Here is a 25,762-nt window from a genome sequence, read left to right as displayed (position 1 = left end):
CCTGTAGAAACAGGAATGGCCCGAGTTTTTGATTTTGATTTAGTTCAGCCATTAATTTGAAGGAGAAAAAAAATACTTACGCAGTGATAGAAAATAAAAGATCATAAACAAGTTAAAAAAAGATTATCGTAATATATTGAGAAATAGTCGAGTTATAGTCATCAAAGTCTACAAAGTAATTCTTGATATATAGTGTGTACTTGTAGTTACAATATTGATCAATCAACGCATCTGGAAAGATAAAATCAAATAAACTTGTGAAGTTTATTATTTAAACTTTACGGGTGATCTCAAAGTTGAGGAATTTTAAACAATCTGCCATGATCGACTTAGAAATTATAATTTTGTTTGGAAACGCCTAGAAAATCGCTCGTTAGGATTTGAAAGTAAAGGCTTCATACTTCAAAATGCTTTTTCCACGTGGTTGTAGTATTCAAATTACGATATTTTTTAAGCGAGTGTAAAGTGGTCTACTTATGTGTATGAAGTGTACCAGGGCCGGCGAATAATGATACCATTAACAGATGGAAGACATTTTTTTAGTAGCGATGATTCAGTTCAAAGGAGTGACAAAAATCATCAAAGTATTATTATTTTATATTCATCTTATACAAAGTATATAATATCTAACAGCATTTGCAAATAAATAATTCCTCGTTATAAAATTTAACTGTAGGATTTGAATGTGAATTCAGGCCCCGCAAAAGGTCACCCCGGCCTTAGAGTGTACAATAATGAGGAACGTATTAGTATTATCATTTTAATTACCGGTCCATTTAGAAACCGTTTACAACTCAAATTTGTCGACATTAGTGTATGTATACTAAAGGGGGAAGGTATATGCAATAATTATATTCTAGAGATGTCACACAACCAACCTGCAAAAGGATTGTTGGACATTTTAATTTTTTGACTAACAAAATGTAATTTGGAAACAAAAATTCAATTTGTTCGAATTAAAGTGCCGCACCCTATATATGTATTAATATATATGTATCAACCTAGGCTGACATTAATTTTTACATACTGTTATTAGTAGACTGTGGATATTTATGCATTCATGACAAGTGCAAATACACAACCATATACAAAGATGTATACAAATACATACGTACATAAAATATAAAAAATAATAATACACGTTATAATATTTAGAAGACGTATTTTAATTTAAGTTTCTGTTCTTTATCTGTGTACTATATTAAAACATGAATTTACATAAACATTCACAGTCTAATTCTTAGTAGACTGCGGGATTTGTGGACTTATGGCGTATACTAATATTAAAACATGCAAAAACTATACATAATGTAATGCAGAATATATTCTATTAGTTAATATACTGCAGGCAGATAGTAGAATATGAAAAGTCTATGAATAGAATCTTGGTAGATAAAGCGTTAATAATTTACAAAGAGACTTTCACCTTGTTTTGTAAGTGTCTGCTATACACCTGGTCGTTCAAAAATTACAATGACTCCCATCATTCTCTAAAACAGTCCTTTACAATCGAGCACATGGGTTATCTACCTGAAATCTTGCATACTCCATTGTAAACCTGTTGTTGACTTTCAAATAGGGTAGACCTAGATAGCAGATTCAACTGACTCATGTGTAAATACTCATCTCTATCTTTTCAGAGGTAGCGAGGACACGACTGAGAGAGGAAGGTACAAAGTACCAAAGGTTCTGGCAAACTCTGAGGACGGTCGTCGCTGAAGAGGGTACGAACGGTCTGTACCGCGGGCTGGGCACCCATCTGATCAGGCAAATACCAAACACAGCAATCATAATGGCAACGTACGAAGCGGTGGTGTACATCCTCAGCAGGCACTTCCATCAACGGCCACGTAGCATCCCCAGCGCCAGCGGATCACAGTTCTACGCGGAAGCGAAGGCGAAAAGAGAGCTCGCCTAGGATTTGCTTACAACCCCAGAATAGAGGGGTTGACAACTCGAGCTGTATCCAACGCGAATGTGCCATCTGGGGTGGGGGGAGCGTCACTGGGTGGCCAGAATTTGTTACGATTGAAGGTAGCAAAAGGTATCACAGTGCTCTGTAAGTGTAGCAAAAAGTAGTCCTTCCTCCTTTCAGGTAGCATAAATTCACACGTGGAAGAGCGCTGTCTATTGTACCTCACCGAGACACACGGAATACGAAGGAGGAACCGAAGCTGAAAAAGTCGAGGCAATATTACTTCAGAGTGCGCCGCGCTTCGCAGTGATCGTAGAACAGCCTGTATCACTGTTGGCAGAGTCGGAGTCGCTTCTGCTAGCGGTAATATGGACGACGTGAGCCATTTGACGTATCTCTTTGTCGTTTTGGGAGTTCTTAAACAAGAAGAAACGGAAACTATATTTCCAAAATTTTACTTGTTCTTGATTCGAAATAGTCGTGTCTCGAAACTTCATGCAGTATACAAGGTGGTCTTAGGATTGCTAGAAAAGTAACGATCGATCAAAATTGAAGATTCCTGTAGTTTAAAGCACCCAACACAATGTCTATCGAATGCAGCGCTGCGATCCTTGCATAGCAGTCTGCGTACAGGCCAAAAAATTGTTGAAATAAGAAGCAGGCTGCTGCTCATAAAAGGATTCAGTTTTCATTCTATTAATGAATTGTAATTTTTTCCGATTAGCGACCACTCGTAGAACCACCAATGCATTGTGATCATTGTCTTTTATTACTCCTTGCAACGCTTCTGATATAATCCATACGGCAGGAACAGCTACGAAAGTTACATATCGTTGATTTCAGTTGTAGCGTTATGGTCTTATATTACGTTGCCTGTAAATCATGAAAAAATTATTGTTCTGTTTTGCTTATATTCAGCGTTAGAATATAGATGTAACATTATTATTACTATTATTGTTATATCGTAATGTAAATATGTTTTTTGTTTTCCTACCTTAGTCACGTTAAAACGAAGAGATAATTAGGTAGAACTTTTGAGAGACGGTTGATACACGTGAATCGTTGATTAAGAAAAATCATTAAAAAAAGAAACAGTTTGTTATAAGCGCATAAAAATAAACAGAAATGTAAATAAAATATATTGATTTTTAATTGCTTGTACCATGTAAATCTTCAGGAATCTTCTGATAAGTTGAAACCGATGATTCTATAATAATTAAGTAGTAATAGGTGTTGTGTATATACAATAAATCGTGATATATCTATCTGTAGATTTGCAACCGTTTGTACTTTTTCGAGTGCGATAAGTGCGCTTTATTACGTCACCAAATAAAATGAGAGAAAAGATTTTGTATAAAGAGGGAAGTATTAGTTGCCATCTTGTTTTCTTAACTGTTCCAGCATACACTTAGCGAAAATACATTGTTAGAAGTGATCCGTCGATGAAGAAATAAACCTTAAAGATATAAGAATGTAAGAAGATTAATGATGTTTTGTTACCAAGCTTCTATCATTCGCGTGTAGTATTTGTAAATTTGATTACGTTGTCCGTTGCAAGGTACCGATTGATAAGTATCAACAGAGATGTAACATATAAAATGTTTATAATTTTTATATTCGCCTTGACGTTTCTCGCGCACTGGATTACATTTCTTTACGTTCCTTGGCTCGCTATTTGTAGTACATTCGACGACACAGGTTTCTTGCTAACTAGTCTACGAAACGCTGTCCGATAAGAATCCTATTTCTATGTTTCGTCGAATCATTAATACAAGAACTCCTTACGCCAAGGAATAGGCAAGCGATAAATTCAACTATATTGTGTAAGCCGTGTCCTTTGAATAAGATACCCCGACGATTCTCCAACTTGCAGCTAGCTTCTTCAAAGGTCTAATGACACGGTTTACTGGTCATTGATAGAAGTCGCTAGGATTAATCGATTGAACAACCAAAACACTCGGCGGAGCGCGTTCCAGATCACTCCTATTAGTTCTATTGATGACCAGTGAACTGTGCTGATCGTAACCAAGCTGTATAACCTTTATGATTTGTTAGCAATAAAACCATGACATGAGCACAGGTACCTTAAAATGATCGATTAATATCAATGCGTAGTTTGATCACTGAAGAAGTCAACTGCAATGTTGACGAAACATCGGTGTATGTTATCCAAAGGACACGGCTTACACACGGAACCCTCGGTTAGTATCAACGACGAAGAACTGGACTGTGAAAGCCTCAATATCTTACATTTCGAATTATATGTTCTGATTTGATTTGTAACGACACACGATAATGATCCGATGATACTATGTATTAGGGAAAGAAACTGTGATTTTAATTTATCTACTGGCACATTAAAAAATTGCTTTCTCACTTCGGTGTTGAAGCTTTTATTTATTTTTGTTTTTCATATAAATTATTATTTTTGATTTATGATCCAAACTACATGGATGCCCCAAGATTTTTTGACAACCTTCCACGTATGTTCCAAAAGTAAACCATATGTACATGAAAAATAAAAGTTTCTGAATCCTGAAGTACAAAGCAGCAAAATCGATAGTGCGTGCATATATGTATTTATGAAAAAAAAAAGTAAAGTCTTGTTAAGGAAGACTGAATAATTTTTATTGTACTTAGTATGCTCCGGAATTCAAAGTATGAACTCTGATATACCTTTGGAGAAAGTCGATATATGAATTGTTAAAAATGTATATATATATACATACATATAGGCATATATGTGCATTATTCAATAAAATCAACGAATAATATTTTTGTATTTTATCGTCTATTTTAACACTACAAAATACTTATTCCAACCTATTGCTTTAACACCCTGAAAAGTACCCGTAGTAACTTTATTTATGCTTCCAAATTCTTCAACCCTTAACTCCTCCTTTGGTTCCCGTATAGCTGAAATCGTTGGATTTGCATGTTGAACATGAACAAGCAACTGGCACAACCACTCTCCTTTTCAACCTTTTGTAATCTGCGCACATCAGTTCTACTAGAAGAGTCCTCTGATCAGTAGGTTGGCAACACTGGCAGTTGACTGCTGGACTCCAAGTGTCTGCAAAGAAATGAATAATAGTAAAATAATATTAGACTTCTGTAACTAAGTTTTTACGTACAAGATGAGTCAGTAAAAATTATCATCTGAGATATCTACTAATTACTGTAATAGTAATTTGATGACTCCCTCAGGGGCTGTAGCTATGTTTGATTGTAGCTACAGTACGGGTTTAGCAATCCCGAGGTACCCAAGCTATAGGGGGGTCAGTGGGCCCCAACAGACTACTGGTACCTCTAATAAGAGAATTATGAAGAGAGACATCTAAGCAAATGCAAAGTAATGTAGAGCAAGAATTGAATGAATGTAATTTTATGGCAATTTAGGGTTTGCATATCAGAGTAAACAAATTAACTCAAATATGACCTTTCAGCTCTGGACATATCTCGCTTCAGAATATTATATTTGATTGGGTAAACATATCGATCATCAAGGATTTAATATAATCCGTGCTAAATAAACGTCTGTCTAGTTTGAAATAAACATTTAATATTTGATATTGGGTGCATTCAGCAAAGGTGATCCTCAAATGCCTATCCAAGTCAAACCAATGACACCATCTTATCTTATAATTACTTATAATAATTATCTCTGTCATTACCTGTGTCAAAATAAGATGTAGATTCACACTTTCCACGACATTCTGTGACACCTTCGATAGGCTCAACATTTTTACAAAATCCATGCAGTCGATGATTCGTACTGAACATGCCAATGGTACTTTGTGGATCAAGGACATCGGCAACGCACAGATCAAGTTCTTGATTATATGATGTTAGATTGCACATCTTGCAACAGTTTTGAGTATAAATTGATGTGTTCGGACAGTTTGTTATGTCAGGACAAATCATTGAACTGCTACTGATAGACAGTTGACCCCTTTGATCCATACAGGAGTAAAAAGTGCAGTTGTCAGCAGACGACCAAGATGCACCAGGTTCATATAACATGTCTCCAAACACGCAATAAGTCTGTTTGCATTTTCCACAGCACTCGCCCTCTTGTTCTTCGTACGTCCATCCAAGTGCGCATTCTTTCGAGCAAGATTCTACTTTACCGTATTTCGTTACGTTCGAATCTAGCACACAAACTTCTGTAACGCACTTATCCAACGTATTTGTCCAGACTTCTCCGGGTTCGTACACTTTGTCGTTGTAGCGACAACCGATTTTATAAAACTGAGGACAACAGATGCCTGGCATGCGCACTTTTTCAAATTCAAATGCAGTTTCTTCCCGAGGATCTATCTCTGGACATTTTTCTGTAATCGATTCCACATGCACGGTTTTATTGTTAAGCTTGCAAGAATACTGGGTACAGAAATCATCGGAGTACCATTCTTCTTCCACGTATTTCAATTGGTTGCCAACGACACAAGCTACTGCTACGCATTGCCCGCAACAATTGATACTCTTATTGTCGCTAGGCTGATATTCGAAACCAAGATCACAAACAGAATTGCATTCCTGAACCTTAATGTGCTTTCGAATGCCATTTTCGTCTTTGATGCACTCCATTGAAGTGCAAATATCTTCAGGATTCAGTTGCCAGACATCACCTACATTATATGTCTCCCCTTTATCTTTGCAGGCGGATCTTTCAAAGTTAGGGCAACATTTATCCTCTACTGGAACTTCTTCCACAACAAAATCAAATATATCTGGATGATCCTCGGCTTTCAAACACTCCATTGTAGAACATTTCGGTTTCGCACCTTCATCAGAAGGTTCACAAACACAGGAAGTACATTTGTCGTCCATCCACTGTTCTCCTAGTTTCTTCACTACCACCTGCTCTGACAATTCTATTTTAGTGTCCGATCGAATATTGTACAGACAAAGATCCTTTGGTAAAACACATTGATGGTCAGCACAACAAGCATTCTCTTTCATATTCGTTCTTAATTCATAATAATCTGAGCAAGTCGGCACTGGAGGGCACGTTTGTGGATCGCAAATGGACATTGACCTTGGGCAACATCCAGATGTGTTTGTCGTTTGCACAAAACCAGGTTCTAGTTCCACAACTTCAAGATCAACTTGGTTCAACATGGGACACTCGGACGGTGGCAAGCACTCGCAGATAAACTTTTTGCATCCATCAGTGTCAGTAGATATCTTCATAGTTTGCCCATAACCACATTCAGGCATTTGTGTTTCCTCTCTGCAGAAGGGTGCTACAGTTGTTACAGCGTTCGGTATGCAGATGTACTTTCTACAGCAGTCTTGTTCCGTTCCATTAACAACGACAGGTGTCATGTTTTCTTCGCAAATAGTGTTCACAGCCGGACATTCAGTTCTTTGACAATTAATAACTTTCTTATCGCAGGTGCATTTAGTGCAAACGTCTGGAAACCAAACGTCGCCTTCGACATGGCCTTCCTCGTCGCACACAAAACATTTATCTTTTGGTATGCAAGTGTCATTGTGAAAGACAAAGTTTTGTGGACAAAAACAACCTTCCTCAAAGCTCTTCGAACACTTAGAGTTACCGATTTCGTTGATAGAGTCGCAAGTTTCCTTGCAGGCAGAACCGCATGGCTGATATTCCAAATGTGGTGGACAGGTGTAAGGGCACATTTCACTGCTTCTCCAAATTAGACAAACTTGCGCCTGCTGACACTTTCTTGCATAAGCTTCGAAGCTATCGCAGTAGCCGCCTCCAGTGCACATACTATCTTGACAGGCTATTAAGTATGGAATTGGATCTACGAGGCTGTGACAGAGTCCGAAGTCGTTTGCATTTAATAAATTTCTACATAAATCTTGATCAGCTGGTAGTAGAACACATTTGCTTTGATTTTTAGAAATACATGCTTCCGTGTTCAGGTTGATGCCGTGTGGTGATTCGGTGACCAACCAGCTTGTACCAAAGTCCTGCATGTCATTCGCTATCTGAGCAACACAAAAATTAATTGAGTGGGTCAAAAGTTGTTTTTGTTTCATAATACATACCTCTCCATTCTGTTTTTTTAGGTCATCCTCAGAATCCGCGTTACAATTGCCACAAAGACCTTCCATTGTTCCTCCAAAAATATGCGAAGGAAGAGTGAGAGTAAATGCGAAATTAGGCTGATAGCTAGTAAGTTCTAGCTGAATAGCTGGTATCAACAGTTGCAGCTTCTCCGAGGGCGTTTGTTCCAAAATCAACCAGGATGCGTTGAAAGGAGACTCGTGTACATTTGTACCATCAATTATCACTTCGAACTAATCAAAACAAACGAAAGCACATATTATAAACTCGAATATTGGGTATTTTTCTGATTCTGATATTGATTTTACCTCTTGAAGTGGTAAACCTTTCTTAATCTCAACAATGTGTCCATTGTAAAGAACTGCAACTGTTTCTGTGCACATGCCAATATCACATATTCCATTTGAAACCAACACCTGTTTCCCAATAGCATAAAATAGAATACAGTTTAAGAAGAAATATTTTACATGGTAATCAATCCAATTACCTGATATGTATAATCCTTGTGGCCTTTTTTGTTCTCAATAACATCTCTTGACACAACATACGTGCAGTTGCCGTCGAATTTTATATTCTTCCTATCAAAACTGATGACCTTTGAATTGTCCAACCACTCGCAAACGCAATCTTTGCATTTCGTTGGTGATACACACTCGTCGCCATTACGTACTGTTCCTTCAGGACAGAAACAACCAGAGAAACATACTCCCTGCATCACTGGGCAAGGGTCTATTTGTTGCAAGTTATCACAACTTGTTTCGCATTTATTTCTACATTTAACAGGATATCGAAGACTTGTAGCATAACACTCTATAAATGAAAATGTTGTTTCTAAATATTTTAAAAATTATACCTGTAGCAATCTTTATGGACAAGTGGTGGAGTACAAGAGATAGGACAGTCGTGTGTACTCCTCCAAGTCGATAGATCTATATTTAAGTCACTAGCCTGACATTCGGTAACGAAACTAGTCAACAAACGACAACGGCATTCATCATAAGTATGATTGCTACGAAGACAGTTACACGTGCTTTCCATACAATGAGACACGAATTTATCCAAGTTCACGATATTGGAACACACTACCAACGATGAATCTTTTACCACGTTACAAATCTTCCAGCTTTTTGCTTGCATGTCGTAGGGACAAATCTAAATAATTACAGAATTAGAAGTGACAGGATTAGAATTAGTATAATGAAATTAATTGTTAATTTCAAGTTAGTTAAACTAGCAACCTGTGAATCACATTCCGGCACACCGTCCATTGCCCAACTGTTTCCAAAGTCTAAAGTGTTTCGTGCCTGACTTCCATCAGGCAGTTGTCTGTCATTTGCCATTGATCCATCAAAATAGCCACATAAACCGTCTACTCGACGAGCTAATTTCGTTGGGACCCCTAACTTCACATCAGAATTTGAATCCCAAATTACCCAGAATCCATAGTGGTTTGATACCAAGTACGTAATGTCTCCAATAGAAGATATCTTGAACGAAGAAAATTGGTTGCCAAGTCGCGCTATTTGATTTGGTGCAAAGCTATATTCATTGACATCTACGTGCATGTCAGGGTATATGACAATCACGTCGTCATCGTGCATCACTGCCAAGATTCGATTGCACTGACTAGTCTGTGTATCACACTGCTTCTCCACTGTCAAAATAATATTTCTAATCAAGCATTCCTCCAACATTTTAGTAACACAACAGAATAATTAAGTTTACCCAAACTTTCAGATTCACTGATACTTACATGTTACGTACCACTTATTGGCAAACATATCTCTGGCCAATATATGGTTACAAATATCATACTTATACTCTAACTTATCAAACGTGCTGAACGTTCTTCCTGTTACATTGCAAACAACTTCTTCTGGTGCTGGTGGTTTGCAAGTATACTTTGGACACTTCTGAAGCTTGTACATGCTCATTTGTTCATAAACGACAGTGTAACCTTCGGGACAAGATGCCTTTGGACAAGTCTGTGGCTTGCCTTGGTCAACAATTACTGGCGGTTTGTAGGGCACGCAAATAAATTGTGCACACTCGGTTTCATTTTGTGACTCTTGATTTTCAATATATTTTGACTCCTTCATGGATTTCCTGGTTGTAAATATCTTTCGTTAATAGTTACTAATATAAAATGTTAGTAATCTAATAATAGCTCTGTGATATGCTACCTCAATCCTTTAGTTCTCCAAGAATGTTTAGATAAAGATTTCACTCCTCCTTTCGTTTGAGATTGTTTATAATGTTTCGTAAATGATTTTGAGCTTATTTTATAACCAGGTGGACAGACCGGATTTTGGCACGCTTGTGGAACTGAAAATATGTGAAATATTAGTCTCACTTTCCATGTGCTTTAATTTATGGATTTAATTTGATACCTGTAGTTGATGTTAAGGTTGTATTCTCCCCTTGTTCTGTAGTACTAAATTCGAACATAGACATTGTTGTTGGAATTACGTTACAATCTTTCTCGTCATCTGGACAATCTTGGATTCCATTGCACCAAAAACTCTCATCAATACAAATGTCACTGGTTGGACAATGGCGGGTACCTGTGGGACAAGGTTTGCACGCGCAATTGCAGAGTTCATTTACTACTGCTCGCATTCCTGGTTCCTGACAAGAATCGCACTTCTTTGGCTGACAGAAAGAAATTCCATCCAAAGTACATACGCATTCCTGACAATCTTCGGTTATGTAGGTTGTACCCACGTTATACCTGAACAATTCAATCGCTTAAATATCTAGAAGTTAAAGACTAAATATCAAAAGTAAACTTGTATTTTAGATTACAGTAAAATGTAATTTTCTTATTGAGTTTAAATATGTTTGAAGTGTAACAAACGCAATTTATTTCAGAATAAAACCAGAAACAACGGATATATTTAATCATCCTATTCAGTAAACCAACACTATGATTGCGTCGTATACTTTTGGATTTCCCTTTTTTGATTAAAGGATTAAGTTTAATTTAGCTAAAATTCTTTTTTTTTTTTTTTTTTTATAATATTCATTATTTAATTGACAAATTTACATAAAAATCTATACGTACGTAATGTGTCCAACTACACAAGGACATTCTTGCTTAATCACACAGGTATTCCCATTCCACCAGTAGGATCCATTGCATTTGCAACTATTTTGATCTTCATTAGTTACTCCCTTACAAATATTGCATTCCTCAACATATGGTTGCATTATTTTCGGTGTAGTTGCTACCTTCTCGGTAGTTGTTGTAATGGATGCTGAATAAAATATTACAGTAAATTAAATAATAAACATCGCTTTAACTGCAACAGGGTGTCTTTCAGGTTTCCATACAAACTTACACTTTGTTCTACGACTAAAAGTAAGACGAAAATTTCACATTAAATATAAGTCCGCAAATGCTTTATGAACAAATAACTCTCGTATAAAGCATTTGCAAACTTATATCTACATGATATTTTTTCTTATTTTGAGCTGTAGAACATGCTGAAATATGAATTGCGAAAATCAATTGAAATGTTAATTTAAGTAACTAGTTGTTTAATTGATTGATCAATTGATTAATGCCCAACGTTGAATGAAACTTGTAGGAACATTGTATAAAAAGAAGTTAAACTTACGATACGGCAGGAAGCAACCCAACACCTCAATTTTCAGGCCTATATGATTATGCCATTTTATCGGTTGTATCTTCAGGTACCTTGCATGCAATGGCTTGTCGAAGTAGTTCTTTTTTACAGTCTCAGAATCAAAGTTAGCCAAGAATTCTTTTTCCATGCCATTATCATCGACCACCGGGTTCCACTGACGATTGTCATTACTGTAAAAGATTTTGTATACAGTTGTCCAGGTGTCTTCGCCGCCCTTTGTTGCAACTCCTGTTAAATTGCGAGCTTCCAAAAAGTCTATCGTAACATATTGGTGTGGATTGTCTAGCTTAGGATGCCAAACATTAGGAGATGTTAATTTCAGATTTGGCAACAAATCTGTGGAAGATGATGATGTCAATATCTGCTCGGCAAAAATCAAACCACTGTCCAGACCCATTGGCTCGTCACATACTGAGAAAAGGAGGAAAATGTGAATATCGATTGCTATAACAATGTATGACTTTGTACGTTACTGCAGATTACTCTCATTTTACCTGGATTTATAACTTTCTCAGTCAACGGCGTTGTTATTAATGTAACATTCTGCTCTGTTAAAGTGGTGTTAATCATAAGTTCTTGGCAGCCAAGTAATTCTACTTTCATCGCTATTCCATTGTGCCAGGACAATGGGTTTATCCGGATAACCTTAGCTTCAATAGGAACGTAAAACTTTTGCTCTACCGGCTTAAACTTATCTACAGGGCCTCTAAATACTCGTGGATCCTTCTTGTTATCCAACACGTAGGAGAAAGCATCACCGTTTTCAGAGAAAAGCACTCTATAGCTGGTTACAAACATGTCTTCCATGCTGCTACCTTGTAGAATGATGCCGTAGATTGGTTCAGGTTTTTCGAACTTTATGTCGAGCCTGAAAACAAACAATCGATGAAACGAACGTCTTCAAACTGACAAACAAAACATTTTTTCCAAAGACTTCATTTACCATTGATCGACATTGACGTATTCGGGTTCCCAGTATCCAACAGAATCTTCAAGAACATTGCCACTTAGTGAGGAACCTTCTGGTCGGTACATGGGGCTTTTGGTACTGCTAGCATCAAAAGTGACTTCGTCGTTCAAGTATTGAATGAGAGGAACAAAATTGTTGCTAATACAATACGCTGGTGGAGTAACAGTGCTAGGTACAACAATAGTTTTTTCCTCGAGACTTGGCGTTGTAGGCTTTTCAGACCTTTAACACATGAAAATATCGTCTCCGTAGTATCTACTTCATACTATCTGTAGCAAGTTTAAATAGATGCACTTACGAAGGGAAATTCGAGACGGTAGTTGGTTCAGTGGGTAAATATGTAACATTCTTTTCAGTCGGTCCCTGATCAGTTACACTGGCACATGATGACGTATCGCAAGTGTAATAATTGTTGATGCACTGACAGATCTCACACTCTGATTCCTTCAAGACAGAACCAGGAATAACAGGATCTCCTTCATGAGATTTGCAAAAACAGTCGGTCTCATCGACGCAAGACACAGCGTCTCTCCAGAATTTGTGCGGAGGGCACTCTGGTCTTCCCAAGGGGACGCACCCTAATTATTAAGAAAATAAATTTATATTTTAGATTACAATGAATAGTAGTTTAGTATTGAGTTTAAGTTGATAATGTTGCACATTTCTATCTTTTGTGTTACGAAGACGAAAGTTCATTTAAAAATGAAACGAAAAACAAAACAATCCTCGATGTTCAATCAAACGATCAGTAGTCTTAGCAAAACTGTGAGACCTATCTTCAGAATCAAGCTATGGTATCAATATAAATCTGAAAGTCCGTTTCCGCAATACAACCCGAAGAAGCTTCAGTATCAGGATGTAAGCCATCAAAGTTTTACGCATATGAATTCATAAACATATGTTTCTTGTATGTGTGTGTCTGTGTACGTAATTGCGCAATCAATTGAGTAGTATAATAATTGACTTTTACGCACAAGGAACTGATCCTGATGGAATGTCCCACAATTTTGTTAACAACTACTTTTGTTTAGTAGACTAGTTATCCAGAAGATACTATACCTGGTATACAGTCAGATGCACTGTTACAAATTCCTTTCTGTAACAAGGTATACCGATAGTAATCGCAAGCTTTGTTGCAATTAATAGCACAGTCACTCCACATTTCGCTTTCCTTACAAGCTTCTAAAAAGAAAACACCAAATTTACCCGAGTAATCTAACAAATATTCATTGATCTCCAAATAATGCTAAAAACTATAGTACTCGTAGTCGTGATGTTTTTCTCTAAAGTTGTTGATATTGTTGTTCTGTGTTTCGTTTTCTGATCGATTGTCCATTCAGTTTTAGTTGATGTTGTCCGTTTTTCAGAACATTCTGGTTTCAAGAAAATAACATTAGCTGGCCAGTCGCAAATCTGTAACTGTGGGTTGTAAAACATATTTTCTCCGCACGACTTTTCTACAAATTCATTTCCGTTCATTCCTGGTGTGCATTGATAAAATAGATGACAATCTGTAGGATGTGGTTTATTAGGATGTTCCACGCTACACTCCTCATACGTCGGTATCACGGAAGTCGGAGTTACTGTTGGAAAAATTGATATTATCAATGCGTGAAAACAGTATCTACAGACTGTACATCAAAAGTGGTTAAACCGCGGTTCACGATTCTTCTAATGAATTTGATTCTAGAGTCTAATTATCGAATATGAACTACTTTTTAAATAGCCTTTTCTTACATAGACAGATCTACTATAGTTATCACGACAAGGTTTAGCCACCGTTGTTATACACAATACAAACCTGTTATATTATGAATTTCTTCTGTGGTAGTTGCCGAACATTGACATAGAACACTGATTTCGAAATCGATGCAAGGAAGATTAGGCTGAGAACGACAATAAAGACCACGCTCTAAACTGCACTCTACATCCAAACCAGTTTCTTTTGGAGTTAAATGGTTCTTCACGGATCTACATCTTATGTCAATCATGTGATTTTTGTCACATACTGCGGATTCTCTTTCATTTACCTTTAATACGGAGAAGATAATATACAAATGCAAGATGTGTTAGTTTAAAAATTAATAATGATGTAAAATATTACCAAAGTCAACATGCTGGGTAGAGGTTCAACATCTTTAATCTTTCTTCCCTTAATTGCTGGATCCTGATTCAACCAAACAGTCCAACCATCTATACAACGCTGTGGTTCCTCTAATAGAACAGTGGTTGGAACAGAAGTAGTTGTACAAGGTTCTCCTTTGCACAATATTTTCCCACGACTGCAGAAACATGCCTGACAATTGTCATTGCTAACACTGTCACCTTCATAATAAGTTACCTACAATACGCTGCTATTACTGAAAAGTTCTGATTAAATAAGAAATACGGATTTTTCAGTATTCTTAAACTTACTCCATTGATTTCAGTACAGGGTGTCTTGCATTTTTCCCTAGGAACGCATTCTGTGTAGCTATCGTTACTGTATACTTGATTTTCAAGGCAGGGTTTAACCGAACATCCTTCAACGCAAGTGTCTTGAGAACATAAGTGAGACTGGTCCTTCAAAATCATTAAATTATCGCAAGTTTCACGGGGACACGTTGTGATGCAAGGGAAGTATGTGCTACAGTTTTTATCGCATTGGATAGGGCAAAAATCTTGATTACGCCACTTTATAGGAACACCTTTTGCACTGCACTCTTGCGCGTATGCTGCCAAGGCTGTGCAAAGACACTCACAGTCACCCCCTGAAAAGTTAATGAAGTTAAGTGTAAATAATTGTCTTCAAAGTGTAGAAGAAAATTATTTCTAGTATTCTTCATTGATTAACTCGCTTAGTTTTGAATAAAATTGTAATAAATTACCTGTATCACAGCCACAAGTGTCGAAAATGCAATTATGTAAATAGCTTTCGACATCAACTTCAGAGTGGCATGGATAGAAAATGGAAGACTTCAGTATTCCACATTTTTGTACAGCCCATAATTTCCGTTCTGGATGTTGTTCACAGGGATCTGTCACATCTCTAGGTTCGGGACAGAAATCGTTCTTCTTCCAGGAATCACCAAATAAATTAGCGGACGCCTCTGATATACCACCGGAAGGTGTTTTAAAATCGTCCTCGCTATTATCGTTATAGTCACCGCAGAGGCCCTTTACACGGCCTTTCCACCTGGGATCTAATCTTATGTAGACTCTGGTACCTACACAAATTACGAAAAGTCGAACTCTCTTTTGATTTTTAACATTGAACAACTAAGTTGTAAAATTTAAAAATTACCTTTGTCCCACTGAAGTGTCAGTCCCAGGTCTGGCACATCTATGAACACGAACAATCCAGCTGTTCTCATTGCCATTCTCTTAAAGATTCCTGATGGTAGTTCCTTTCCTCTTGTTAAAGTAATTGTTTCAGGACTTTCGCTATTTCCAGCCGTAAGAATAACCGATTTAGAGCAGGATACACCAGTTGTTCCACAAGGTACATTCTGAATCGACACGTCGAATGATTCATCCTTTCCTAGCGAACCTTTAGTCAGGATATAGTCACACATTCCTTGAAAATCATAAATTTTTCCATCGAATGTCTTGTAATGCGAGTCACCCCAAGCAGAACAAACTCCTGAACATATTATATCCGAACACTTCCATGTGCTATTCGTGCATTGACAAGTATTGCACTCGTTCTGAATACTAGATCCTTCCACGTAACTTTGACCTCCGTGGTGACATGGACAAGACTCTTCTTTAATACAGAAACCACCTGGTTCATTCAAAACGTAGCCAGATTTACAGACACAACCAGATTTGCAAATAGATGACTGTTTAACTGGTTTGTGCATATTGTAACAAGTTTGAGGTTCTGCTAGTACACAATCTGTCACTTCTAAATGTTGACTTGCCATACAAGAGGTCAAAAGATCCTTGGTTGCTGGATAGTTTTGAATTTCGTCTGACGTTGCTTGTCGGCAGTTCCAAATGCCACCTATTTGGAACATAATTTACAATGTTACATGCAAACCTATAGCTCAATCATTTTGGTATTTTATACTGATAAGAAATACAACCTGCACAGGTGCAAAGTTCAAGAGCTTTGTTTCCAGGTCTAACTTCCCGATGTCCAGCCTTAAACTCTAATCCTGCATATGTACAAGGACATTGTCCAACTGGGATACACTCTCCATGAACATCCAATGTTTGACCCTCTGGACAATTGCATCCCTCTACGCATTCTTGTTTGCAGTCCTTATAAGAAGATATGTCACCACAGGATCTAAAAATGTTTAAAAAAGAATTACCTATCATACAATTAACAATTTGTAATGATGGAATACCTTGTGCAACTGTTTCCACAAATCTGATAGACTTGGTTTTCGGGACAATGTATTCTACACTCATTTACATCCTGTCGCCATAAGAGTTTTATTCCAGCAGTAGCGCAATCTTTCGCATAGGCTGCCAATATAGGACAGAGACACAATTCAACTTGAACCTTACAAGAGCACATATCAAACATGCAATCTTCGTAAAACGCATTTGGATCCACATGCCAGTGGCAACCTAAAAGGGAGGAATATAAGTAGTTTGAATTTGAGAGAAGTGGGATAGATTGAAATTGATCAGACGTCTAGATATTACCAGCAAATAATTCACTGAACAAATAGGAACAGTATTGTTTTGCAGTCGCTCTTTTTTGTGGATCCATATCGCAAGGGTGATCCGATTCCTTTTCTGCAACGTTGGGACAATATTCCTCTGATTTCCACTTATTAGCAAAATAGACAGCCGTATTTTCAATGTCACCTTGTGGTGTGACAAAATCATCTTTCTGATTCTCCGTGAACGTGCCACAAAGGCCTTTAGTTTTGCCTGATAATGATAATACGCAATGAAAAATTGAAGACATTTTCTTGCAAAAACAAGACTAACAGATATAAAAGAATATAAACCATGAAATTCGGGAGGAGCAGTAATGTAGACGCGGGTGATACCGTCCCACCATATTTCCAAACCATTTGGCAAATGAACAATTAAAAATATACTACTGGCAATGCGTATCCTGATGTCATTGACGAACATAGGAAACATTGTCAAATCATCTCCATTGATTAATACTTGACGATTTTGCTTTAATTTGATAGAAGTGTCCATATAATTAATCGTTACAGTTTTTGTACAAGATGGTGTATCAGTTGGATTAAGTCCCAGGCTCTACAAACAAAATAACACTCTTTATTGATAGAACCAAGCTTCCATGGAATCAAGAGAATAGATCTCTTTTGAATAAAAAAATTGTATATTAACAATATCGACTACAGACCTCTGATATTGCACCAGAACAGGGAACATTTTCACCCTCGATACTATAATCATCTCCCTTCATCAGATAGTATTTACATTTTCCCATGAAATCATAATGTCGTCCATCGAAAGTAGTGTAATGAGGATCTCCAATGACAGAACATCTAGCATTACATCTAGTTTGAGTACATATCCATTTTCCAGAAGAACATGTGCAAGTGTTGCAGTCTTTCTGTACACTCTTCCCAGGCTCAAATAGCTTTCCACGTAATCTGCAAGGACATTCGTCAGGGTATATGCATCTTCCTTCATGAGCCACGGTTCCTTTTGGACAGAAACAACCCTCCTCACAACTGTCAGGGTTCAGTTTTCTTTCTACTCCTGTCCAACAGGATGATTCTGTTTCTGGACCACAAGGCATGTACACTCGTCCATTGTTACAAACCATAGCTGTAATATGATCTCACGTAAAATTTATAATATTTTTTTTATTATCAGTTTGTATACAATGAAGTGAATAATTATAATTTTAAAGACTTACGGCAAGTATCATTGTTTCTCCAATGAGCCAAAGACACGACTTTCTTATGAGCACATTGTCTGACATAAACATTCATCGTGTCGCAGGCACATTTCCTCTTGTCGTCGTGCATGCAAGAACAATAATCCCATAAACACGCCGCCTGCAGTTCGGGGATACTAATTGTATTAGCACAAGCCAGGAATCTGCGATCAGAGAGTAGCTTCATACAAAAATGGATAGCTTCTGTAGCAAGAAATGGATTCGACTCGCAAGAGTGACGAATATTTGGATATTGATCGCACATCTCTGAAATAGTCAAATTAAAACTGGGTGTAAAAAACTATGAACATGTTCTGAGTTCGACTTATAATAGCAAAACAATACCTGCAATATTCTCTGTTCGCCAGGAGGACGCAAAGGTTGCGATGTTTCTTACAGGATCCCCATTTTTCCCCATTAGATCATCATTTTTATCACTGTTCATAGTACCACAGAGACCAACCGTTCTATTCCACATATTTTCAAGGGCTCCAATTTGCAATATGAGGGCACCATCCCATTTCAACTGGATGCCTAAAGAGTCCAGAGTTACAATGATAAAATGCGCAGACATCTCAACCCTTAAAGTCGGAAGTTGCGCTGGAATAGGTAACAATTTAGTCGGAGTTCGAAATTCTGGAACACCGACTTCATTCCTCGACAAAGTGTACTCCTTTTCTCCAACGAAGATCTTTATGATTCTGAAACAATCCTGGGTCTTGCAAGTTGGGCTGTTTTTTACTATTATGGTGAAGACCCTGTCCTGTGCTTCTTGGATTAGAATATGAGAACAGTCACTGTCGAAGCTAAAGACCTTATCGTCGAAGGTCTTGTAATGTACACCACCCCAAGTGAAACAAGTTTTTGGGACTGGGCGCTTCTCCTCGAAGAATAACATATTGTCTTTCATCGAATCGAATACCATCTAGGGTTATAGGAAATTTTGTTAAACGATATAAATATACAACATTCTACTTTTATCAAATTATTACCGCTTCCGAGGTCATATTGTTCTTGAGATTATTATAAAAACCCATGATGTCGTAGTTGGTTTTATCCAACGAAGATGATTTTGTATTGGAGTTGAAGATATCCTCATATGTCCATGTATGATTACTTTCCCTAATATAAGAGTTGTATGTGGCCCCTAAAGAAATCAGGTTCTTATTTTCGCTGTACTTGCATTGCGGTATTGGCTGTGGTTCAAAGACACCAGTTTCGTAGAGACACTTGTATGTAGTTACAGGAGGAAATTCAAATTCTACTCCAACAGGACAGTTTAAAGTACAAGAGTAACTATCACCATCACTACTACAGTAGAAGCCACCATTGAACCCCATTTTCTCACCACTGCAGGCATCAGCGGCTGTGTGAAGTATATTTAACATTCGGGTTTAGACAATTTACATTAACGTAAATCTATTTGATTGAAATAGGCATATACTTACAATATTGACACTGGGGTCCTCTGTATGCTTGTGGACACTGACAAAAATTCGATGGAAGACAATTCCCTCCATTTTGACAAGGTGGATCGCACACAGCTGTAACAAAAGATGCATTTATTGATTGCAACAAATTCTCAATTTGCTAATTACATTTTATTGATTTGTAACGTACGTTCACAATTAGGCACAAATACCCAATCTTGCCTAGTAGGAACCCAATTTCCATTCTTGCATAGAAGATTAGTAATGGAGGTGCCATCCGGAAAGGTGTAATTGGTCATACAGGATATGGTACACGATCTGACAGAAAAATAGAATCACAATTGAATTTCTGACCAAGTTAATTCTAATAAAATGGATATCAGCATTCTTAGAATAACATACTTTGAATTACACTGCTTGTGAGAATTGGACACTCGAAGAGGATACTCCATGCATGGTTTATTCTCAAATTGGCATTGAGGACCAATGAAATTTTCAGGACAATTGCACTGATGAGGTGCAACACATACTCCATTGTTCAAACACTCTGGCATACAAATTGCTAAAAATATATTAAAAAGATTATATGCACTCTTAAACTCTGTCCTGTGTAAAAGTAATTAAATGTTCCTTAAAAAAAACTTACGTTCACAGTGAGGTACAGAATTCCAATCAGTGCCAACTACGTGCCACTCTTTATTATTACAAGATACAGCCAGCTGTGTTGCACCATTTGGAAATTTGTAATTCGGATTGCAAGCTGCTATGCAGCCACTATACAAATAATATAATACAAATAAAAAGCATGAACTTAATATTCAAATATAATAAGTCGTAATATTGTGCTAATTAGCAGTGCATTACCTATCCATTGAGCATCGTATTTTACCATTTATAAGTTGATCTGGTTCTTTACTGCAACCCCCTACGAATAAATGTCTTCTTCCATTCTTAGTTTTTTTTACGCTATAATCTTGACTCGGAGTATCGTCCAATGGAATACTTATACTAAATAATCACATGTTTGCATTAAATAATTCTCAATATCCTTAATATTTCTTTAAAAAAACAATCTGGTAACTTACTCGCCTAGATCAAAGGACTCTTCCGTATTATTTCCAGTAATTACTTGACTTACAATAGTAAGGATTATTGCAATCTTGAGAAATACATTCCACAGCATCATGTTGAACTAGTTATATTTATATCATACTTAAGAGTGCAAAACAATACCATGAAATATCTTGGAAGGCTTGCTGTAGCTAAATATGTAATTTAATATATTTCTTCTTTTATATAGCAACGAAAAGGAAGCAGATAACTGATAAAGTACAGCTTGATAACTTGTTTCGAAGAAAAAATATGGGTCAGCAATTCGAATTAGATTAAAGTAGGGCCATGTTGATGAATAAAAGTTTATACTACTAGAAAACTGTTTCTTTATTGTCACAGATTTAAATATGTTACATAGAATTTTTTTAATTTAGTATAAATTATGAAAAACGCAATTATATGGATATCTATTTATAGTATATTATCAGGTACTGTAATCTTAATTTACAGCAAAGGATAATGCTATTGAACACTGTATCCGAGCATCCCTATTATCAGACGAGAGATCCTCAACTAGCGTTACAAAGAGATGTTCTACATTCTATATTCTTCACTTATATTCGAGACTGGAAATGTGATTTGGTTATCATCGTCATTATGAGCGTTTATATGTTCTTAATTAGTTAGATAAGGTAACAATGGTGTAACAGGGGAAGTAGTTATCAACATCAAACAGCACCATTCCGCTGTTCTCACATTCATATCAATGAAACTTATTAATACTACAAACGCAGTTGTTACATAAGGACTTACTGAACATACACAAATAATGTTTGAACAGTAATTACAACAATCGTTAAACTGTATTTATAGGTAACGTTACTACAACAAGTATCGTGTTAAAAAATGGGAAATATCAAATATTCAACCACCATATTAATTTCATGGACGGGATATGTAACCTTATTAATTAATCTCAAATAACTTCACAGAACTTGTTGATTCGGTAGCACCATCGTTATATAAATTCTATGTATTTACAATATATAAAAAAGTTAGTTGGATTTATCTATTATTCTTTTATTCTGATGATTCTTGGCAATTAATTGTCCTGGTTCAGAATATTTTGAATGCCATATTTCATAATAAGCATCGCTAGAAATATTATTCAAATGTGTAATATTAAATTCTTCCTTCAATGCAATTTTCCATACCTGAAAACAATAACATTCCATTAACCTTATGCATATACCGTTAAAATATATTGAAAAAGAAGAGATAGTAGAACAATAATCTTACATCTTCATCAGGTACTATTGTTGGTGCTTTTATACTTCCAAACACACCTTCACGTTTCAGAACATGTAAATGATGTAGTAAATAATCTAAAGTATACATTGTATCAGATTCTCCAATGCTAAAAGTTACAGACATCAGGGAACAACACTCATTTTGTATTGGATATAAGGCACGAGTCCAGTAGCTACCAGTTTTAACAACTCCCCATAACAAGGATTGTAAAGAATACCCATGAAACGTACCCCTTAAATACTGATCTCTTGTATCGGAAGGATAAATTCCCATAGAAGCCAAGTGTTTAGCTGAAAATCAAAAATAATATTAGCTATAAAGTTGTTACGACCCTCTTCAGATTTTACATAACAAAAATCATACAAGGAAGACAATACATGATTAGCTATATTTTGATTAAGTGCAAAGTCTACATAATAGTATAATAACATTAATAATTTTCATTTATGTTTCATACAATTTTGTGATTATTATTAAAGTAAATGGCATTGTAAAACTAAATTTTTGTATAATGAAACTTCAAAGAATGATCTCAAAGCTTGATCCTTATTATATGTAACTCCAAAATGATTGCGTATGAACAAATAATATGGAAGCGAATATAGGCAAGTCAAAATGTCCTTGCATCTGCCACGTGAGGGTTAATAATGTGTTAATATATTCCATATTAATAAATTTACCAAGATAATAATCTTCCTGCTTCCAATATTTGCCACCAGATGCACACTTTTCAGAATTGTCAAACATTTTAATCAGTTTTCTGAGAACTCCAATACTGATAACATATCCTGCATCCGCAACATTATAAGGCTGCCCCCAGAGCACAATTGCGTGACCTAAATAGTGATCCTGTGTATGATTCAACACGGAAAGCATGTAGCGTAGATTCTCTGGAATCACCATTGTGTCATCTTTTACAAAGATAAGCCACTCCAAAGATTCATTATCTTTCCAAATATAGTTAAAAGCTTCGCACAAATGCTGCCATGAAGATAAAAGTTTGATTTCAAAATTTATGATAGGTACTTCTGCTGAATTCTTCTGCTGACCAAAGAAATATATTTTGTTACAGCGTTTACCCCAGGTATTCTGAATAGACTCTGCCAACTTAACTTTTTTCACAAAGACAGCACAAGTAATGTGAACTGTAGATTTTAACCAATCGGATTCTAATTGTTCATTCTTCTCAGGTCCATACAGATAGGCATCCATATTAATATTTTTTATTTTTAAATTTTGATCTCTTAACCATTTGCTGTATGTTATATCTGCAGATTTCTCTTTCCATGTTTGAAGAACAATCTCTTCATTGTTCCATACATTAGAAGTAAGCCATTTAAGAAGTGCACTCCTTCTTGCATTGTTAGGATTTATTGAAGAGGTCTTGCAAACGAAAGTACTGTCAAATGCATCTTGAACTACGAGTAAAAACAATGCAAAAAGAAAACCAATTCCAAATCCAACCAGAAATATGGACCGTAACTTAAAGCAGCGGAGATGCATTTCTTAACTGTGATATGCTTCTAAAATAGAACATGTCTATCATAGAATCTTCTCAATAAAAGCAATCAATTTATTACTTAATAATGTTAATTGACTCTCGTTAAGCTCTTTTGCTTTTGCATTGTATTAGATCAATTTGTCAATCACTTTTACTTCCAGGACTTCTAGTCCTAGAAAAAATACAACCAAACTATACCAACAAATCGTATAATAATGTTTTGATATAAAAATCATAATCTTAAATTGTTTACACTTACAAGATATCTATAGTATAAATTATAGTAAACCTCTGTTAATAAACGTTAATTGATATCGAAAGAGTTAAGAAACAAGGTCAACAGGTGATATGTACTATGTAGCTTTAATATGCGACATAAACACGTATCAGTTTTAACATATTTAAATATGTTTTTTATACTTAAATAATACGAAAATAAACTACTAATACAATAATGAGAAATTCGTATCAATCAGGTATTATCTGTAATTATATCCAATAATACAATTATTATAAGAGTGCCTCAAAATGATGGGACTAGATAACAAATGCCAATTCGATATGTCAAGAGAAATTAGAAAGTTTTTTTCCATTTTGCAATGTAATGTTTCGTTTTCAAAATACCATAACAAATATTATTCATTTTAAGTCATGGTGTAAGAAAAACAAATGATCGAAACACTGTGACTAGATTGGCCCCAATTGGCCCCCTCACTGGTCATATACATTTAAAATCGAAAAATTATATGCAATTTTTCAAAAGTGTATACAGGAGCTTTAAAATAGGAAAGGACATTAAAACAACTGCTATAACAGGACATCAGTTTTATTATTTTGCGAGTTACGTAGAGTTACATTTATAATGATTTATAAGGCGTCAGCCATATGTTTTGTACCTAGGCAGACTCTACGATGTCGCCCTGTCTAAAGTGTATCTCCGTGATAAGGTAATTTTGTTGCAGTCTTGTCAAGTAAAATCGGTTTCATATGAAAGTTTACTGAATAATTAACAAATTCTTTAATCGGCTCGTTAACGTGGAAGCTTTTGTAAAAATGTTCTAAATGGGGCCCTGCAGTTTTTTAGCTTGGCCTATCACAGGTACTCCTTATATTGCTGAATACTTGCAAATATATATCTTCATCATTTTTTATCAGCCAGTAAATAAAAGAGGAAAGAGATATTATAGGAACAGTATAAAGTGCAACAATATCTGAGGCGTAATATTATAAGAAAATGTTATAACACCTATAAATTCCAAACCATAATAAAAACTGGAAAGAAAACAGTCATCTTTCTCAATCAAATTTGAAGAAAGAAGCGATTAATAATTGCAGAAATTGATGTTATAATATAATACATATAAATAGTGCTTTCAACTATGACTTCTATCTACAAAATAAATAAAATATTCTAAATTTCTAAGTATAAATTTTTCTTTATTTTCATATTGACTACATTACATTTCAATTTCGTTACAATAAATGACATCAAATGCAGGCAATGACAAATTTGCAATGGAATAGCCAAGTTAGTGTTTGAATTTCGTTTCAAAAGTAACCGCGTTTTTGCCAAAGGAACGTAGGTGGGTTCATGGTGATACTCTTTAGAAGACGCATGCGCACATAGAATCGTGATCAGATAAATGGTTGGTGCTTTGATTCTAGTGGTTGCTAGTGGTTAGCTATTCTGTGGCATTGAGCTCTATCCAGCTCTATCCTAACTGAAGTGTGAACTGCGAGAGAGAAGCCGGTCCGAGAGAGATGCAAGATGAGTGGTTCCGGTGGTACTATCCTATAACAAATTTATGTGTGGAGGGAGAGAACAGACTACTCTTTGTTTGAATTTCGCGGCACTCTAGGAATTATTTACAGATTAATTTTTTACAAATTTGAACTTTATTTCCTTTTTATTTATAGATAAAACGATAGAAACATTAATAATAATGACATAATAATGAAATAGTATACATAATTTACATACCATAATTTAGATCATACAAATATTATACAATTTGGTATAGAG

At 36.0% G+C, this 25,762-nt stretch overlaps 3 protein-coding genes across 4 annotated transcripts in view; 1 reads left to right on the top strand and 2 right to left on the bottom strand.

Moving 5' to 3' along the window:
- The window catches only part of LOC128876111 (mitochondrial carrier protein Rim2), a 41,368-nt gene extending 36,671 nt beyond the window's left edge, over positions 1 to 4,697 (top strand). The window contains exons 6-7 of one of the 2 annotated variants that reach the window (XR_008456950.1): positions 1,641 to 2,034; positions 2,096 to 4,697. Coding sequence is in view for 1 of the 2 variants with exons in the window: in XM_054122213.1 (XP_053978188.1) it covers positions 1,641 to 1,918 (278 nt within the window). In the remaining variant the exon portion in view is untranslated. Of the gene's footprint in view, positions 1 to 1,640 lie in introns of both variants that reach the window. The other variant, XM_054122213.1, reaches the window with a different exon arrangement.
- LOC128876112 (hemocytin) lies at positions 4,422 to 21,123 on the bottom strand. Its single transcript, XM_054122214.1, has 36 exons — positions 20,960 to 21,123; positions 20,739 to 20,882; positions 20,521 to 20,648; positions 20,277 to 20,436; positions 20,065 to 20,192; positions 19,893 to 19,988; positions 19,437 to 19,810; positions 18,790 to 19,369; positions 18,424 to 18,711; positions 17,902 to 18,332; positions 17,531 to 17,792; positions 17,220 to 17,450; positions 16,916 to 17,141; positions 16,649 to 16,854; positions 15,865 to 16,566; positions 15,449 to 15,787; positions 14,997 to 15,331; positions 14,686 to 14,922; positions 14,383 to 14,611; positions 13,844 to 14,164; positions 13,641 to 13,763; positions 12,880 to 13,159; positions 12,555 to 12,803; positions 12,106 to 12,479; positions 11,582 to 12,022; positions 11,026 to 11,218; positions 10,352 to 10,692; positions 10,145 to 10,286; positions 9,715 to 10,067; positions 9,200 to 9,615; positions 8,815 to 9,113; positions 8,449 to 8,731; positions 8,270 to 8,377; positions 7,943 to 8,194; positions 5,590 to 7,882; positions 4,422 to 4,988 (listed from the first exon to the last, which is right to left on the bottom strand). Exons 1-36 carry the CDS (start codon positions 21,058 to 21,060, stop codon positions 4,798 to 4,800), a joined length of 11,856 nt encoding a protein of 3,951 aa, XP_053978189.1. The 5' UTR covers positions 21,061 to 21,123; the 3' UTR covers positions 4,422 to 4,797.
- Positions 21,124 to 21,296: 173 nt separating this feature from the next.
- On the bottom strand, positions 21,297 to 24,412 carry LOC128876110 (glycoprotein-N-acetylgalactosamine 3-beta-galactosyltransferase 1-like). The gene is made up of 4 exons (XM_054122212.1): positions 23,999 to 24,412; positions 22,919 to 23,911; positions 22,227 to 22,528; positions 21,297 to 22,141 (listed from the first exon to the last, which is right to left on the bottom strand). The coding sequence occupies exons 2-4, from the start codon at positions 23,739 to 23,741 to the stop codon at positions 21,983 to 21,985; spliced, it is 1,284 nt and encodes a 427-aa protein (XP_053978187.1). The 5' UTR covers positions 23,742 to 23,911; positions 23,999 to 24,412; the 3' UTR covers positions 21,297 to 21,982.
- Positions 24,413 to 25,762: the final 1,350 nt, after the last annotated feature.

This window comes from Hylaeus volcanicus, chromosome 5 (assembly GCF_026283585.1).
Source record: "Hylaeus volcanicus isolate JK05 chromosome 5, UHH_iyHylVolc1.0_haploid, whole genome shotgun sequence".
Lineage (NCBI taxonomy): Eukaryota > Metazoa > Arthropoda > Insecta > Hymenoptera > Colletidae > Hylaeus > Hylaeus volcanicus.
The sequence above is the reverse complement of the archived record's forward strand: the minus strand, read 5'-3'. Positions and strand labels throughout refer to the sequence as shown.

What these genes read in the sequence shown, in the direction of transcription:
- LOC128876110 (XM_054122212.1), bottom strand. Translation starts at nt 23,741, where the DNA reads ATGCATCTCCGCTGCTTTAAGTTACGGTCCATATTTCTGGTTGGATTT. An exon ending in GCAGGAAGATTATTATCTTG is followed by an intron (nt 22,529 to 22,918) that starts GTAAATTTATTA and finishes TTTGATTTTCAG; the next exon opens with CTAAACACTTGGCTTCTATG. An exon ending in CAATAGTACCTGATGAAGAT is followed by an intron (nt 22,142 to 22,226) that starts GTAAGATTATTG and finishes TATTGTTTTCAG; the next exon opens with GTATGGAAAATTGCATTGAA.
- LOC128876112 (XM_054122214.1), bottom strand. Translation starts at nt 21,060, where the DNA reads ATGATGCTGTGGAATGTATTTCTCAAGATTGCAATAATCCTTACTATT. An exon ending in AACCTTAACATCAACTACAG is followed by an intron (nt 10,287 to 10,351) that starts GTATCAAATTAA and finishes ACATATTTTCAG; the next exon opens with TTCCACAAGCGTGCCAAAAT. An exon ending in TACATCTTATTTTGACACAG is followed by an intron (nt 4,989 to 5,589) that starts GTAATGACAGAG and finishes ATTTCTTTGCAG; the next exon opens with ACACTTGGAGTCCAGCAGTC.